This window comes from Carex rostrata, chromosome 2 (assembly GCF_964058835.1).
Source record: "Carex rostrata chromosome 2, lpCarRost1.2, whole genome shotgun sequence".
NCBI lineage: Eukaryota > Viridiplantae > Streptophyta > Magnoliopsida > Poales > Cyperaceae > Carex > Carex rostrata.
The window spans coordinates 7,479,158-7,497,774 of NC_135919.1; the positions used below are offsets into that span (position 1 = coordinate 7,479,158).

At 31.1% G+C, this 18,617-nt stretch overlaps 1 protein-coding gene across 1 annotated transcript; it reads right to left on the reverse strand.

The window, feature by feature from the left end:
• Positions 1 to 10,396: 10,396 nt before the first annotated feature.
• On the reverse strand, positions 10,397 to 13,411 carry LOC144572272 (Sec14p-like phosphatidylinositol transfer family protein). Its single transcript, XM_078321774.1, has 8 exons — positions 13,242 to 13,411; positions 13,034 to 13,151; positions 12,860 to 12,948; positions 12,693 to 12,739; positions 12,510 to 12,598; positions 11,675 to 11,808; positions 11,064 to 11,428; positions 10,397 to 10,926 (listed from the first exon to the last, which is right to left on the reverse strand). The coding sequence occupies exons 1-8, from the start codon at positions 13,338 to 13,340 to the stop codon at positions 10,602 to 10,604; spliced, it is 1,266 nt and encodes a 421-aa protein (XP_078177900.1). The 5' UTR covers positions 13,341 to 13,411; the 3' UTR covers positions 10,397 to 10,601.
• Between the last annotated feature and the right edge of the window lie 5,206 nt (positions 13,412 to 18,617).

Genomic DNA, 18,617 nt, shown 5'->3' on the forward strand with positions numbered 1-18,617 from the left:
CGGTAAATTGGTAACATGTAAAATTATTTTCCAATCTCCGATTACATTATTAATTAACATATTTCTTGATATTGTTAATTAAAATTATTTGTACATCTGAACTTATAATATTTTTATTCTTTATAAGTTGAAATAAACCTTATGTTTTATATCCATATTACCTATTATGAATGTCGATCAACTAATATATAAGCATGCATATTTTTTTAATTGTTTTATAATACTTATTTTTGTGGTATTTGTATATTTTGTTAGTAATATATGCTAATTATTCATACTTGAATATGTATTCGTAAATTATTTTATTTACTTCTTATCCATTTTTGTTCAAAGATGGATTTAATTTTAAATTTTGGCAATCGTCTAATATCTATATTTGTATCCATTTTTTAAAATATAATATAAATACGGATATAATTTTACTACTATCCAGTATCCACCAAATGATACGTTATGTTTAACATTATTCAATAGCAACATGCACTGGATTTCCTTCGTTAAAATAATAACTGATGGTGTCATGTTCTTCTATTTATTTTAATATTTTTCATTAGAATAATTTGTTCATATGTAGCTTTCACTAATATATCTTAATAATATTATGTTATTTGCAATTTTGAGGTGATCCTTAATTAACAAGGAAAAAAAATGGAAATGGATGTCTTACATTAAATGAATAATTTTATCCTTTTGTCACCATATACAGCAATTAATTAATTAATTAATTATTCGTTTGTCCCAAATAAAGGTGTTACAATTCCTAAATTGCCAAGTTATTAAAAGTGACACTATTATCACTTAAAATGAAATGCGAATTAATGCAAATAGCCAGTTGTGATTTGCTTGTCATAATCAATTAAGGCCTTCAATGGCCCATTTAATAGTACTACCAAGGCCCATTTATAATACTTAAATGTTACAGTAGAACATAGACAGTGCAAAATTACTAATAACGTTTGCATAAGCTTAATTATCCACATTGAAATTTAAGAATTCAGAAGATAATTTATTCTTTTGTTTCTGTTGTTGGGCTGGACCACTGGGCTGAGATTAATAAAACGATTAGGCCCAAATTAAACCTGACCTGAATCCTGTACTAACTAAATAGAGCTCGTAGCCCATTATACCATCTTTTGTAAGCCTATTTCATATTATATAGATTTCAGTTTTCTTCTATCAGTTACATGCACGCAGAGCACCAAATATGGACTGTGACAAAAGGCCCTTGTCTAGGCTTAATTTTAACGTATAAATTTTAAGGTGATGTCGCACAATTTTATATATTTAAACTTTTCGATTTGTGTCAAAATTTATACGGGTGATTTAGATTTACGGGAGCGTTTAAATTTATCAGGTTTTAAATTGGTCACACCAAATCTCAACGCAAATTGGAAAGTTTGGGTTTAATTTTAGATAAAATTTGTTCAAAGCCTCGGAACAAAACCCAATTCCTTAAGAAATTAGTTTTTGCCATTAGATAAAGGATGATTCTTATTTCAATTTAATATATAAATATTATTCATTATAAAAGAGTCCAAATAAAATAAATATTAATCATTGACAAATAGTAGAATAATTATGTATGAGTTTGATAAATTACTGTCAATTAAAACTATGTTTGCGTGGCTATCTGGAACCAATACCGGTCAATGTGATTGTCAATGTGATTGTCAATATGATCTATTAGTTGCAATGTTCTAAATAGCGACGTGGCGTAATAGCGTTTTTTAATCTTGAACGCTAAGTTGTGGGATAAAAGTGCGCTATTTCAACTACGATCGTTATAGCGATAATAGCGGTCCGTTATCTGAGGTACACGCTACCCGTTATAGCGCATGCTATGCTACATAGCCTTTTATATAAAGGCCCAATTGAATATTAATTTTAAATATCATTTTTTTCAAGATCTAGATTGATTTTGTTTTTAAATAGAAAAAGATAGATAGTTTATTTCATTATGCTTATATATTTTTTTCAATAGAAAAAATATATAGAGTTTATGCCATGATGCTTAGGTTATTTCGAATGGAAAAAAGATTGATATTTTATGATATTATTAGGGATATTTTAAATAGTAATTTGTGTTGGGTTTTGACTGTTCAAACCCATTTATATACTTAGGGTGCGGAAAGAGTAAAACAAAATAATTTTACATCTAACTTAAGCTACGGATTAAATGAATCAATAAGATTCGTTTAATCCTATTTACAGATCTACTCCGTAATTGATTTTCTAAAGCTTTAAATCTATTTACCAATTAAATAGATTAATATAACAATTTATACCTTGTTTCCAAATCACAGTTGGAATGCAGACCGAGCGAGAAGAGCTACACCAGGGAAGGAATCGACTCAGAGTATCACACGTGTGATACCTCTATCGGTTATCCACCAGGACTAACCGGAGAGCGGTTTATTTCTTCTGCCAGAAATAGCATAAATCGCGGAATTCTGCAGAAACACTATTCACCAAAAAAGGGACAGATTAAATATATTTAAGACTCCAAGTTATTCTGTTTCACTTAAAAGCAAAACAAGAAATACCGCAGAGTTTGCAAAAATATATTTTTCTGAATCTCGTAATAACCGAAACCGGGGAAGAGAGAAATTTCGATTAACGAATTAATCAGATTAACATGTGAATTAGTAAGTTTTCTCTCTACCCTCACCCCTCTATTTATAGTGTTTTGAGGAGGTTCGCAAAAGACCAAAATACCCCTCAAAACAAATCTATTTACCAAAATCCCTTGACACCTCATCCTTTAATATGTGAAAAGACCAAAATACCCCTTCCACACTCTTCTCCATGCTTCTACACCCTAAGGTGTCATGCAAGGTGGCATAGGTGTGAAATGACCATTTTGCCCTTGGCCCATTAAGGCATGAATAGTAAAAGGCTTTGATTTTGGGCTTTGACTTTGGGCTTTTAATTTTAATTAAGGCTTTGATTATTTTGGGCTTTTAAACCCATAATTGAAATCCATAATTAACAAATTAAAATCCAAATCAAATATATATAATTGTCATATACAATTATATTTCTTTTCGGTTGTTGTTCGGTAACTTTTATACAACGTAACGTGTACGTTTATAAATTAACCGTTGTTTCTGCTTGTCATTCTAAATGACATTTATAATTTAATTATATCACGTATAATTAATTATAATCATCTTAATATTAATTATAATTAATTTATAATTAATCAGTAAGATTCTCCGAGTAGCTCCTATATGGTGTGACCCAATAGGATCTGTGTTATGTTGGTAAACAGAGTTAAAACTGTTTTAACTTCTATAATCATGAGTGGTATCTGGCAACACATCATGACCATCCAATTACACAGATGATGTTGTACTGTACAATATCACGATCCAGTAAACTATTTACTTGTGTCTGTTCTTCTGTCTCATAGCTATCAGATCAGTTTCAAGATAGATGTGTGTCATCCTTGCTAACTGAATCTTTTCTTGATCTTGAGTAGATTATCAAATATAATTACTCTTGTAATTATACCGCATGCAGATAATCTAACTCTACCAAGGGGTCCAGTGATGTTATTGCTCGTATAAAATACGAGGGACAAATAGTACTTTTGGTAGACTATCACTTCCTCAGCTAAGCTATACATATGGGAATGCTACCGTTATGACTGTTTTTTACGAACAGTGGTAGATAACAATCACACATACATATTTCTCAGTGGGAACGATAAATACCTCATACTGTAGAACGTGACACTGAATGAAAACATAAATGACACGAACACAATTCTATTTAATGTCTCATTCGGAGTCTGTCAAATACCATGTTCCTAGAACATGTATCTATGTGATTAAAATGACATCTCGTGTGAAGTGGTTTGTAAAACTTAACCATCTTTTAATCCACATACTAACCTTATAGCGGTAATTAGTGTTCCTGCTAATTACCTTGGTCAGTGACCTTTTAAGAGTATATATCATCTATATTATGGAGTTTCACAATTTCAGTCATGAACTCGAAATGATCCATAAATGCAATAATACTCAAGGCAACAAAATGATATATAAATAAACATTCAATTCATGAACAAAACTTTATGATAATTTATCGTATTATTGACTTCTAGATTATTACAAACTAACAATTTGGACTTTGTACTTGTTCAATATGATATTATAATTCCTTAATTAATTTTGTGTTACTTATTGCTCCATCAGACTTTAGATAATGTTAATAATTAGTAGAAATATAAAATATAATTTTTTTAAACAAAAAACGTTATGTTTTTGCTATAGCTACGCTATTCACAATAGTTTTTTTTTTAACCTTTCCACTATAACGCGATAATCATTATTTACAGTGGCTGCCAGGTCTAATGTAATATTAAAACATAAAGTTGATTTACAACCATCATATCAACTCAGGCCTATTAAATTGACTGCTACCAGTTGACTACTCTATGCCAGTAAATACTAAATCCTGCATTACTTTGAACTACTCAGCCATATTGGATCTAGGCTATGTAACACCACTATTATTATTATTGTTATTACAAAATTTCTCTCACAATGTTGCCTGTCTGACTATATATCCACTGCGAACCAAGTCTGGTGGTGCTTTCTTATATATCCTCCAATATCCATCTGTTTCTCTGTCTCCAAATCGACCAGCAAACCGAACTAAACATAACCTGCCATTTCAGTCTCAAAGGCCTGCTGTTTACTCATAATCTTGAAGACCTTCTCCACACTTCCTCCACTGAATTGCCTGGTACCAGTATAGTTTGGTTGAGTAAGCACTTGTCAGGGTTGTATTCAATCACAGCAACTAGGAACATAGGAAGTGTTTCAATTTTTTGGAAAATGACAGCAAATAGGGGACCCACAAGCTGAAATTTTCAGAAGTTTCAAAGAAACCAATTGTTGGATACAACCTCAAAAAATCATACATGACAAACCTAAAAGACAGTCCCTTATTAGAGATACTTTTAAGAACAATATTATAACCAATTGTTTGAAATTTTCACAAGTTTCAAACAAAAGCTAAAATTTTAACAACATATAATCCATTTTATATTAAAAATATTCATTGGACACAGATTGTTACATTTTATAAAATTCATTACTCTGCTAAATGAAATATATATAAAATAAATTAAAAAATCAATCAATGAGCTCAAAAAAATATATAGTTTGATTGGAGATCACCTCTGGCTCTGGGACCATACCTTTAAATCAAATAACTAGGCATCATACCCTTTAAATTTCATTTGTATCATTTGATCTGAAAAACGAACAGTTTCAGGTTTTCATGGCACCAATTAGAATTATAAATAATAACCAATGCATGCACGGAATCTACTTTCGGTACATGGAACAAGCCCCACAAAAATCTGGCCATTTCTCATTTTTGGTCCCCACTTTGATGAAAGGAATCAATAATAAGGTAATATATTAGGTCTAATATTAGGTTTAATAGGGAATTCACATCACCTGAGGTACATCATTTTTTGAGTTTGAATCGGCTATGTGCATTTTTTTTTTTTTTTGACTAAATGTTGGAGGTCAAGCCACCAACTATTTTATATCCTTGTAATTATGCGACAAAGAATTTTTTCCATTCAGATTTCAAACTCATGACCTCTCACGTAAAAACTATGTGTTTTTACCACTAAAATAAAGACTAGTTCTTGGGCATGTGCGTATTTGAGTCGGAATTCATATCAACGAAGGTACATCATTGTTTTAGTTTGAATTGGGTATGTTCAAATTTGAGTCAGATTGATCATGGATTATGATTAGACGATTCATATTGAAACTGAAATGGTGCATTACTTCACAAGATCCATACTCGTCTGATAGGCCAAAAATTTTATTTATATCCTAATCACAAAAAAATAAACCAAATCACTCTAGATTATGAGGAATTCGAGAAATACCCAGGCTGTCAAATCGTTATGTGGGCTCAAAGATTGGAGACCATCATGTCCTTGCGGCTACAGTCTAGGGGCCTCCAAATGATTCGGCGGCCCCATTGTTACTTCTTTTTTAATGACACAGAGAAACCAATTCTCCGTAAGTGGCACAAATATCAAGAAGTTTTGTTCCCTGTGTCGTAGAACTATTTTGTATGAGAATTGAAATTATAAAAATAAAAAATGGAGCCACAGAACTATTTGGAGGCTCTTATACTGGAGCCACATGATTATATGGCGACCTCCAGTCTTTGGAGCACATAACGGTTTGACGGTCTAGACATTTCTCGAATTCTCCGGAATTTGAGATGATTTTGTTTATTTATTTTTTATTTTAGGGTATATAAAAATTTCGGTCTAATAGGTGGACATTTTGCATACATAATGGCATCAAAATAGTATCTATATCCTTAACAGCTTCAATGATAAATGATTAATTTTTATCACATCAGCAGATTTAATATATATTATTCCGAAATTAATTTTATATTACTTCTATCCTTTCTAATTAACTCTAATTTGGACTGTAGCGAAATGCAACTTGGTAATTTTAGATAAATTATTATTTTAGCAATATAACAAAAGTAACAATTACTCTACATTTCCCAACATTTTGGATAAATTGTAATTAAGATCACACAAAGAAAGCATCAAATGATCGATACAATGGTAAAAAAATTGACACAACAGGTTTTGATTTATACAGTGCACGAGTCAAATACAACGCTTGTTTTTATTTTATTATCCATGCACTGTATGAATTAAAAATTGTTGTGTTAAAATATTCATCTGTAATACAACTCTGACCTTCTTTTTTAGAACGGAAATTTTTAATTGATCAAACTGTGCTAAATGAAACATTTTGTTGTGCTATTTTTTTTTAAAGTTGGTAGATGACTGCTAATCAGAGCTTAATTTATTTTAAAAAAAGGAGTGCTATAAAAAATAACAACGGTACTTTTACTTAAAAATTGTAGAGTGAGTCTGTGGCACTATGCATAGCATGAATGGGTCCGTACTACGGATTAATATTTTTGTTTTAAAAATCTTAATGATTGATCCGAACCGTTCAACATAAGTTCCATATGAATAAGTACTTACAAACCGAATTTTACCTTTTTTTTTTTACTGTTTTTTAAGATAGGTAGAAAATCAGTTGATCTGAAATTTCTGGATCATCCAAAAACAATAATTTTTTACCTATCTTAATAAATAGTAAAAAAATTCTAAAAAATGTAAAAGTTGGTATGCAAGTATATATTCATATTAAAATCATATTGAATGATTCGGATCCACCGTTAAAATTTTCAAAATGAAGATATTGATCTGTAGTACGGACTCATCCGTGCTATGTATAGTACCATAGACTCACTCAACATTGTATAGATATTTTCTTGTGATTTGCATAATTTAGGTGGGGGAATATTTTTTTATCAAATCTCACTGCCAACAACCGAGCTGAAATTAAATTTAATAATTATTTTGTGCTTCCCAATTCTAAGTTGTTTGTCCTTTAATTAATAATTATTTTGGGATGGTTGTGTGATGTCAGCTGTGTTTAAAGAAATACCTTGATAAGAAATGACAAGAGACTAAGTGACGAGAAAGTTACCTTGGTTTGGGTTTCATAAAACAGAGGTTTGTAAACTGTAACAAACAGTTCCAATTCCAAACAAGTCACAAACAAATTAAGTGGACTTGTACAAGTTTGGCATGAAAATTTAAACTTGTTTGGAGGTTTGTTTCTGACCTTTGTGCATTGACATCTCTCTATGCGAATTACCATTGTAACACTGAGACAGTTACCACCTGACAAAACCTCACAAATTCCCACATTTTTATTTTTTTAATCATTGTTAGTTCTTTAATACTGCAATTTTTCTTCTACTTCCAAATTATTGCAAATTTTGTTATGTCGATAAAAGATTTTTTTTTTTAGAGTAGGAATTCATAAATGTTACAACATTTTATAATAATTTTCAAAGTCTAAATAGTTAATTCAAACCGTTCAACATGATATTTATATTAAAATGTGATTGGAGATCAAATTTTACATTTTTTTTAACTTTCTTACTATTTATTAAACATTTTACAAAACTGTTATTTTTATGTGGTCCAAAATTATTTAAAAATAACAGTTTTGTAAAATACTTAATAAATAGTAAAAAAATTCAAAAAAATATAAAAAAAATTGATATCCAAGCACATTTGAATATAGAGAACATGTTGAACGGTTTGGATTTTGAAAATCACAAAATTAAATTGTTATAAGATGTTATAATTTATAAATGTTGTAAGTGGATCCCTCCTCATATATTTACTCTACTAATGGAAATTTTTTTGCAGAAAATGAACACAAATATTTAGAATAAAACAATTCGGATGTGTAAAATAACTTTTCGAGAGGTCTTCAAACAAACTAAAATAAAATAGAGTTAAATGCTCAAATTTTTCTCCCAAATAAAAAGGATTAAAGGAGAAGCTTCTTTATTAAAAAAAAAAAAAAAAAAAATCCTATTGGGAATTAGGTGCCGTGAGAGAGTGGGAGAAAAGTTGTATAGACTAGAGGCAGTTTGTACCATGTCGTGAACCGTACATGGTGCCGTAGCGACCAAGCTATTCCCTTTCTGTTCTCTCTTGCAACAATTGCCATTGATCACACTATTCTATGTTGTACTATATCAGTGCTTCCAAGGAGAAACGGCCAGGGATCATGATTCATGAGGCATCAATGGTACCTACTAATTACCATTTCTCCATGAACCGAACAATTCATGCAATTCATTGATTACTCCTTAGTCCTTATGGTCAGATTTCAACTGTGCAACTTCACCAGTATTTTGTAAGGCCTATTTGCCAAATTAATATTTTCAGTTATCACAATATGCACAGTATATATATGTGTGTGTGTATCGGTCCGTAATATAATTTTGTATTTTTGTTTACAAATTTTAAATGATTGACATAATTTTTATATGAAAAATACACTTGATAAATAATTTTATATTTTGTGAAACTTTTTACTAACTAAATTTTATATTTTGTGATACTTTTTACTAGTATTTCAGACAGAGATGGAGCTGCATTCAAGGAATAGTGGTCAATTCCTAATTTATATGACTAACATCCATTCATGTTTGACCCTCATAACTTGAAAGTTTGGCTTCATTCCTAATTTCAGATAAGAAGAAAATCACTATTTTTGAATGGCCCAAAATCTTTAAATCAAGTAATTTTCTACACATCTAAAAAACAGTTAATAAATTTTAAAAAGTGTAAAAATTTGATCTCCAGGTATATCATCGTCTGGAGATTATATTAAACGATTTGGATCAACTATTTGAATTTTGAAAACGAAAATATAAATTCACAGTTCGAACTAAGGTGTGCTATGGAAATAGTTTAAGCAACGCCAAAATATTTGAAAATTAAGGATTGGACGAATTTAATTTGTTTTCATTTTTTAAAATAGCTGCTCCGTGATAAAGGAATAAAAAATGAAATTTGTTTGCAACATGCATTGCGTTACAGCAGGGGCGGATCTACTGTAGCACAGGGGGGGTCAGCTGTCCCCCGCTGGATTTTCAAAAATAGTGCTAAAAAATCTTCTTTTCGGACCTCTGCCCCTCCCTGGAATTCAAATTGCCCCCCTGTAGCTCATTTTGGAATTCTAATAGACGGAACGGAGCCCAAATAGGCGCTGATCCCAAATAGCGAAAATTAGTTGAACCAAAATATTTTTATTTTTTATTTTTTATTTATTTTTTAATTCAAAGGCAGAGGCTGCTAAGTTGAACCAAAATGTTGATTTCAAATTCTCTATAAATGTTGAATTATTGATTTTTTTCAAGTAATTTAGGATTTTTATTATATTGATTGGTATTTTTTTTTTGTTATGTTGAATTGTACCCGATAAGCTATTTGCATCCGATTATTGCCCCGCCCTGACAAAATTCCTGCATCCGCCCCTGCGTTACAGTATTGATGTCTGATAGTAAAATCAATTTAAGATAAGAGGATGTCGAGTTGAATAAAATACATTGCATTTTTCTGTTTCATATTGCTATATTAAATTACATGTCAAAAATATTTTATTTAAGGGGAAAAATCCTGAACAAGAATTATTATGCATGCCACAGTGGTCCATGAAAGTTTGTTTGACCACTTGACTTTATACTAATTTAATTCACAAAATTATAAATTAAATTCATCATAAAAACATGATGAGCTTCAGAGCACCCTAGTTGTACTCAATTTTCTTAAGAAAAAAAGTACCAAAACCCAGTGTGCAAATTGATATAACTCAACAGTTTAGTAGGCCAATATCAGACTTTCTTAAATACTGACTGCTTTCCAATTCCATTCAAGTTACATACCAAAATTTTCTAACATCTCATTTCAAATTTCAAAGCTATAAACTATTTTGAATTAACATTGACATTTTGATTTCACAAAACATTGCTTCAACTAAAATACCAAAAAAACTAGCAGACTGCATAAGTTGTACAGCCTAATATTTATTTACCTTGGCGCAACATTTGTTATGTTTACATTGCCTTACCCTTACTAAAAAGAAGTATACATAATCTACCATATAACTAGCTAGCAAGACAGAAAAGAAAAGAAAATAAAATTTTGGCCTCCTTCAGATCCTCTGCAGATGTCCGAAACGGCGGGATTGCGTATGGTGGTGAGTTTTGACTTGAGAATAAACAATGGAGGTGAGGCCACCGAGGGGTGGTCGCATCTTGGCACGGTAAACCATCTCATCATAGGTCCTACGGTAGAAGCGCAGGAAAGGGACAAACGATTCCTTGTCTCTTTCGCCTCTGCTATGATGACCTTCTTTCTTGAAGGAGAAGAGATTTGCCGGCGACTGGAGGAAGGATGGTTTCGGTGTCCTCGGCTGTTGTCGTGGCACCTGCATCGGTGTCCTCTGTAGCGGTGTCTGTTGCTTCACTGGAGTTGACCTAAGATAAGGAATTGTAACTTAGAATAATTTGCTTGTATGAAGGAATTGTATGATCATTTTGTATATGGGAAAATATTTCACTATGAATCTATATGTATATATAATTTACAGTTGTTGTAAAACATATGACCATACCGGGCGCCGGGTGAAGCGAAGGAGTAAGACCGGGCATTGAGTGGGGATGCTCCGATGAGGGAAGGGCTAGACTCAGCAGGTACAACGGTTCTTGATGAATGACCCAGAGGAGCGGTACTAGTAGACAAGTACCAAGGCTTCACCGAATTGAGGTTGGACACAGTAAATGAGAAACGAGATGAGGCTGAACCGACCCCCGGGTGTTGCTTCCCTGTTACAGGGGTGGCAACAACTGGCTTGAATCGAAGGGAAGTGGTGCGCGGGTACGACGCAAAGCAGTCGCTACCTCCTTCAAGCGAATCTTCGTAGTCGAGTGAACTGACAACAACAGTTACCGCAGCCAATTCGACAAATGGGCGCACACCCTAAAATAAACACACAGAAGCATGCATATGTATTAGCACATGGAATACAATTCATGTACCAAGTTTTAAATTACAAGAACAATTTTTTGCACATTGTTTCAATATTTAGTTTAGCCTTGAATTTTTTTCAACAAAAACAACTTTTTACTGATACATATTTAAAATATAGATAGATAGATAGTTCTGAAACAATTTTAAATTGTTTGAATATTTAGCCTTAATTGTGCTCAATTTAAAATTAGGTACCTTCCAAAGAACGGAGAACATAGAAGGGGGGTCAATTACAAAAGCCTTGTGTAAGCGTCCAGGGTAATAGTCTCCCACCATTTTTAAAGTCCCCATGAAGAAATTCAAAAATGCTGACGCCGACCTGAAAAAACCTACATAAAGTAAAAAAAAACAAAAAACAAAAATAAATTAGCATTAATTAATATAAACCCTACTATAATAATGTAGCCTGTAGCTAACTAACCACGGTTCATTTAATTAAGCCGACTTAACTTAACTTGGGTTGTTTAATTTGAAACACTCTGAGCGGGAAGCCCGGAGAATGTAAAAACCAGAAAGTACTAAAAAGAAGGTTAGTTGACAGAACCAGAGAAAAAAAAGAAGGATTCGGTGTTGGGGACCGTAAAAAAAGGTGAAAAAAAAAGGTGAGGATTGTCTGTTAATCCCAGATCACGCGAGATGGGACCCATATGTCAGGCGCACTTGTGTTTTAAGCTTTTAATCAGTGAAAGAGCACCATTCATTGACTGTTACACTTCCGACAGAATATTCTATTTTTGTATCATTTTCAAGTTTAGGTTTTAAATTTTATACACCTAAAATTTTAAATTTATAAAGAATGGAAGAGAATTTAGTTATTTTTTTACATAATTTATGTTTTTTTTTTGTACTTCGAATGCATATGCACGATTATCATGGTAAGAATTTTTATGATTTTATCTTAGGTGCTATTATCAAAGCCGCCTAGCTATGAGAAAGCGTAGACCAACAAAAGATGATTTTCAGATAGTAATTATAATTATTGTTGTGAGCACAAAAATTAAGAATTTAAAGAAAAAATGTATACACATACTTGCGTCAAATAGTAGCACAAACTGATCTACAAATCTTGACATGGAAGAAACAGCCACTTCCAATGTGAACACAAGCAACCGAACAAACCTAAATAATTACAAAAAAAAAAAGGTTGCCTCTAAAAAAGTAAACACGAGAAAATTTTAGAAAATAGCAAAAAAAAAAAAAAGTTGGTGCTTACGATTTCTGAGAATGGAGTTTGGGATAGTCTTGTTTTATCCGAAATACCTTCAAGGTTAAAAAAAAAATGAAAAATGGTAATATTAGTGTTTGGTAAAAAATGGAAACAAACAAACAAATGGCAGTTTGTACAGTAAAGAGAAAGAAATGAGAGTCAAAAAAATGTACCACAACAGGTCTGGCGTCATCATCATGACCTGCCACGTAAGCCAAACCTTCTGATAGCTCTCTTGAAAACTCATCAGCAATCAAACTCTCTGTAATCACAAATCATTTCTTTTTGATTAATTTTACTGTAAATATGAAAGAGAAAAGTAAGAGAAGGAAGAATTAATTAAGCACCAGTTTCAATGGTGTCTCTCCAAGAAAGAACTAATCTGAGATGCTTGGCTGCTTTCTTCACATTATCACCTCTTGCTCGCAGAAACCTTTCCACACAACCATCGTTGCAATATTTCTCCTGCACATTGCATGGGGACACAAGTTCAAAAAACAAAACCAAAAGAAAGAAAGAAAGAGAAAAATATATAGATATGAAAAGCGTAGGTACCTGTTTCATGGTAAGAGGAGCTTGTTTTCTTAAGAGCTTGAGAACTGCCTCTATACGCTCTCTATCTCTCGAATCTTTCTTCTCCATTTCCATTCCCATCTCTTGTTAACAGTTGATTTGAGAGAGAGAGAGATAGCAGTGTTGGGTTGGGTTGGGTTAGAAATAGCAGGGAAAGGTCTGTTATGAGGTTTCACTTATTTGTAAAGAGACTCTTAAGAAGGAGTGAGGGGGGTGTCCGATGGGCATCGGACCAAATAGGGTTCGATGAGGGGTTTAAACCGTCGGATCTGCTTTAAGATTCGCACTCGCAATTTCGCGTCTGCTTTAAAATCCGTATACACGAATCCTAAAGCAGATCCGACGGTTTAAACCCCTCATCGAACCCTATTTGTGTCCGATGCCCATCGGAAACCCCCCTCTCCCCTTAAGAAGACGCTGAGAGGGTCTAAGAAGACTACAACAGCGTTTTTCTTCCGCACTTTTTCTTCTTTTCCCATTCAACATTTTTTAATTATGTAAAAGTCCACAAGACCACGACACATACTCTGTGCCGTTGCCGTACGTCATGCTCCGTTTCATGCATTATGAGTAAATTTTACAATAAGATTTGGGGGAAATTTTATTATATTCGTAAAATTTATATTATGACAAGGAAAATTATCATAAACACAAATGCAATTTGAAAACAAATGAGGGTTCAAATGTCTCAAAATATTTTTTGTGTATTCATCGTGTCTCTATTTTTAAGAACTTTAATAACTCAAAATTTAACACTTAAAAGTCAAAATAAAATAATTGGATATGATCTACATTATTTCATATATGCACGTGTAAAAAATTGTGATATATCAACTTTGTTTTCGTTGTCATCAAGAACTTTTTAAAACACACTAATTTGGATAATTTCTAGATGTTGATTTTTCAAATGATTGATTCACATAAAAACAAAATCGAAATGCGATATTTTTTTAATAAGCACATAGATCACATCTAACGGTTTTATTTTGACATTTATGATTTAAATTTTAATTTATGAACATTTTAAAAATAGAGGCATAGTGGAGGTAAACAAATGGAGGCATTTGAACCCTCTCATAACGAATAGAGGTTAATCTAAAACTTATAAAAGTCATATTTCAATGCTTAATAATATCGAAAAAGATAGAGAATGGTTTATAAAAAAGAAATTCGGACCTTAGAATTTGATTTATCCAATATGCAATATGCATATCATATATATAAAATATAATTAAATTTGATACAAATTTACAACTCATTAAAAAATGTTTAGATATTTGACGATGCTCATATTTAATAGCTTTTTATTGAATATAAAATACACTCGATTTACAATAAATTTCAGACGTGATCACATTTTTTTCCTCAAAAAAAACAAAAAATTTCACTAGGATTGATAAACATTATCAAAATTATTAAGTTAATCATCGATGAATTTTACAATCCAATTTTCAGTATTGTTTTGTACTATATCAAGGGGTTCTTTGTAATTAAACCAAAGATTTTCACAACTTTAAATGAGAACTTGTGATGTTAAATGTACATTATTTGGCAAAAGTTATGTTACGTATCAAGCGGAATAGAAGAGAAATAGTGAATAGAGTCCAAAACTTTTTTCATACTATTTCAATAGTTTTAGGTAACAATGAAACCTCTTCAGAGGCAGATGTAGGTTCAATAAATTAGTATATAATTTCTATTGATACATAATTTTTTATATAATTTACAGTAAAATGTCACAATATTAAGATGAAAATTATATATGATTGTTCTCTATTTACATTTGATTTTCATAGTTTAGAAATCTGACTCTGCACCCCCTTTTAATGTGCAAAAAAAAAAATGTCTGGCTTATATTTTACCATTTCTATATCATATTCCTACAATATTATTTAATTTTATTCCGTTTGGAATATATATACAATAATTCATTGTTTATTAAAGCAACTAAAATATAACAAGTCCAGCATAAAACACAAAGGAAGGTTTGGTGTAAAAACTTAATTATATTATTTTGTTGGAATTCAAATTTAAGGTACACATTTTAACAGGACATATTTTAATTCATGCAAAAAACAAAATATACACAGGGTAGTTTTCAATATGAATTAAAAATTGTGATGTCAAAATATGTAATCTAATTTAAGCTATTAGTATTTATTTTTTAAATGCACTTATGAGAGATCTGTGTTAGTAAAATTTTATAATTCTTCAATTATATTTTGAACTATATATCTAGTGGTCAAAATACAAACAGATTTATTCAATTAGAATTAGATAAAATTGAATACATTGCTCTTTTTACATCCTCATCTAACATGAAACTTCAAAAATTAAATTTTTTACATAGGCGGATCTCTTATATAAATTGAACCAGATTAATAATTTGGATTCAGATTTTAATTTTAAAATCTAAATGAAAAAATTAGTCATGGCATTTCGTGTCACAAAAATAAATGTGTCATTTGGGATATATAATTAATTGTATGTACTTTTTATTTTAAAATGATTATCAAATTATTATATACAAGATTAGTATCAATTTTGTTAAAAGTTTCTATTTTATTATTCCAATACGTCCACATTTTATTGTTGTTTCGTATTTTTTATTTTGTGTTAAATCGGTAACTATCTAATTGTAATCCATATCTAAATTATTATTCGTTAGTTATCATATTTCTTTGGTTGAGACTTGACTCAAAAAGTTTGACAAGAATTTGATTTATATAATTATTCTCTCACTCTCAAGTAGGGGTGTCAACGAGCTGACTTGGTCCGAGTTAAGTCCTAGTTCAGCTTGTTAATTTTGGACTGAGTTACAGCCAAGCTAGCTGGACCTAGAACATTCGAGTTAAAATCTTAGTTTGAAATGTTGACAAGCCAGCCCGAACTGACAACCTGGCTCGCTAAATCGAGATATATCTTGTTTTAAGAAGAAAAAAAATTCTAAATTTTTTTTGAATAGAGGTAAACCGACCTAGACATTATAAAATGCACACAAATTCATACAAATTCACAAATTAATGTCAGCCGAGCTAGCTGACGAGCAAGATATACCCCAACTAGGGGTGTTCATCAGTTCAGTTCGGTTGAAACCAAACCGAACTTGGCAAACCAAAGTTATAATTCAGTTTTAAAAATAGAACCGAACCGAACCGAATTACCATTGCAATCGAACCGAACTGAATCAAAGTTTTATTTCGGTTTGTTAGGTTCAAACCAAAATATATTAATTATTTTATTTAAAACAATTAATTTATAATAAACCGAAGTATATTAAGAAATAAACCGAAGTATTTAAAGTAATTGATTAAGAAATAAACCAGGCAGTTCGGATCAAATTCATATTATATAAAAGTTTGGTCGGTTCAATTATTTCGATTTTGAAAATTTTCAAACCGAACCGAACTGAAGTTATAAGTCGGTTTTAAAACGCAAATCGAACCGAACCATTAAACCCAAAAAATCGAACCATTTGAACCAAACTAATTCGGTTCAGTTCAAAACCGAATAAACCGGACCCAATGAACACCCCTAACTCCAGCTTGAACTCGTTAATTCTGAAACTAACTAGTGGTGAACTAACTCGTTAACAGTTCAGTTCAGTAACGAACAAGCTATTAGTGAACAAGTCAGGTGCGAGTCACGATCGAACCACGAACCACTAGCTTTTTTGCCACCCCTACTCTCAACTACGTACAATTATAGTTCCCATTTCCCAAGCGCTATTTATATTCATCTTAAGATACTTTTTAAATATTTTAGAATATACATATCCTCGTATATTCAAGATATATTTTTATATCTTGAATATTCATACACCTATGCATATTAATATACTCCAAGACATTCTAACACATACTAGTACACTCTTGAATAATCTATAATATTTTAGATCAATCTTAAAATTTAGAATAATCTAATAAGCTCTCCATGGTATCAGTGTTGTAACTTTCAACAATATTTGTATTAATGTTAATACGAATATAGTTTTGATTATTTGTTTTGTTCACACCCGTGATTGCGTCCAAGCGAATTTTCATGATGTTTTTAGTTCATATTATACAAGATCATGGAATTCAGATCAAACGAACTATAATTTATCTATCAAAGTTGGTCATACAATAATTACCAATTTTTAAACTAACACATCTCGTGTAAAAAAACAACAACAAGATCAATAGTTTCAAATTTTAAAATATTAATAAAAAAAATTGATGTTGTGAGTTGTTACCGTTTTTCCCGAAATTTTTATTTATATCATATTTAAAAAAAAATAAACCAAAACACTTCAAATTGTGGGAATTTCCAATTTGCGGCCTCATTTTTAGAGAATAAAATTGTTTTAGAAATCCCTCAAAAATTTAAATATATTTAATATCATAGTGCATTTGTGGGATTTTCGGAGGGCCGCTAAACTAATCTGCAACCCCAGAAGAATGATGTTGCAGATTGGTTTGACGGTCCAGGTGTTTTTGAAAATCTTCAAAAATCATAATTTTTTAGTTTATTTTTATTTTTTATCGGCCGTTTTTTTATACCAAATTATTGCGGTGTCGCAATCCTTATCTATCATAAAAGCAGATGGTACGACTGAGTTTATAACTGAAAGCATGCATGCAGCCGTTCCTCCTTTTAGAAGTAATGCAATATTCAATATTCATTTAATGTTGTTACATAATCATCCCGAAGGATGTTTGAATTGAAAAAAAAACTAAAACTATAAATGTATACAATGTGTGTCAGTATTTGTTCCTTAAGTAAAAAAAAAATATTTCCAAAAAAATATTAAATTTGTCACCAAGTACATTTTAATAGGGAGATTAACACCTTGTTTGGATGGAGAATAGAGGAAGGGAGGGAATGGAAAATAACAAAAACTTTACGTTGAATCTTGTTTGGTTGATAAAATTATGTCGGAGGTGAAGGGTACAGGAGGTGAAAGGTTTAACCTTGTATCATTATAATTAATAGAATCGGTTTCCTTCCAAAATTCAGGTGTAACGGATGGAAAGAAATTTTGTTACAAATGTTTTTAGAAAAAATCACACAAATATCCAATTCTATATCTTACATATATAATTCTCATACAATATTTTTTCCTCAAACCTACAACAGTCACCGAATTTCTTATTAACCTCCTAAATTTTAATCAATCAAACAAGAAATAAGAAGGGAAATGAAAGTTAAATTTATTTTCTCTCATTAATCATTTAAACACAAAGAGGTTAAATATGTTAATCTTCTTTTCTATTCCATTTTATTCCCTTCTATTCTTTACCTCCCATTTATTTCTCTACTCTTCATCCAAACATGGTGTAAGTTGAGCAATTCCGATCAACTGTTGAATTTTAAAGT

Bases quoted from the DNA above. Each gene is read 5' to 3' on its own strand.
- LOC144572272 (XM_078321774.1), bottom strand. From the start codon at position 13,340: ATGGGAATGGAAATGGAGAAGAAAGATTCGAGAGATAGAGAGCGTATA. The intron at 12,599-12,692 runs GTAAGCACCAAC...GTAATTATTTAG, and splicing joins AAACTCCATTCTCAGAAATC to GTTTGTTCGGTTGCTTGTGT. The intron at 10,927-11,063 runs GTATGGTCATAT...TCCTTATCTTAG, and splicing joins TTCGCTTCACCCGGCGCCCG to GTCAACTCCAGTGAAGCAAC.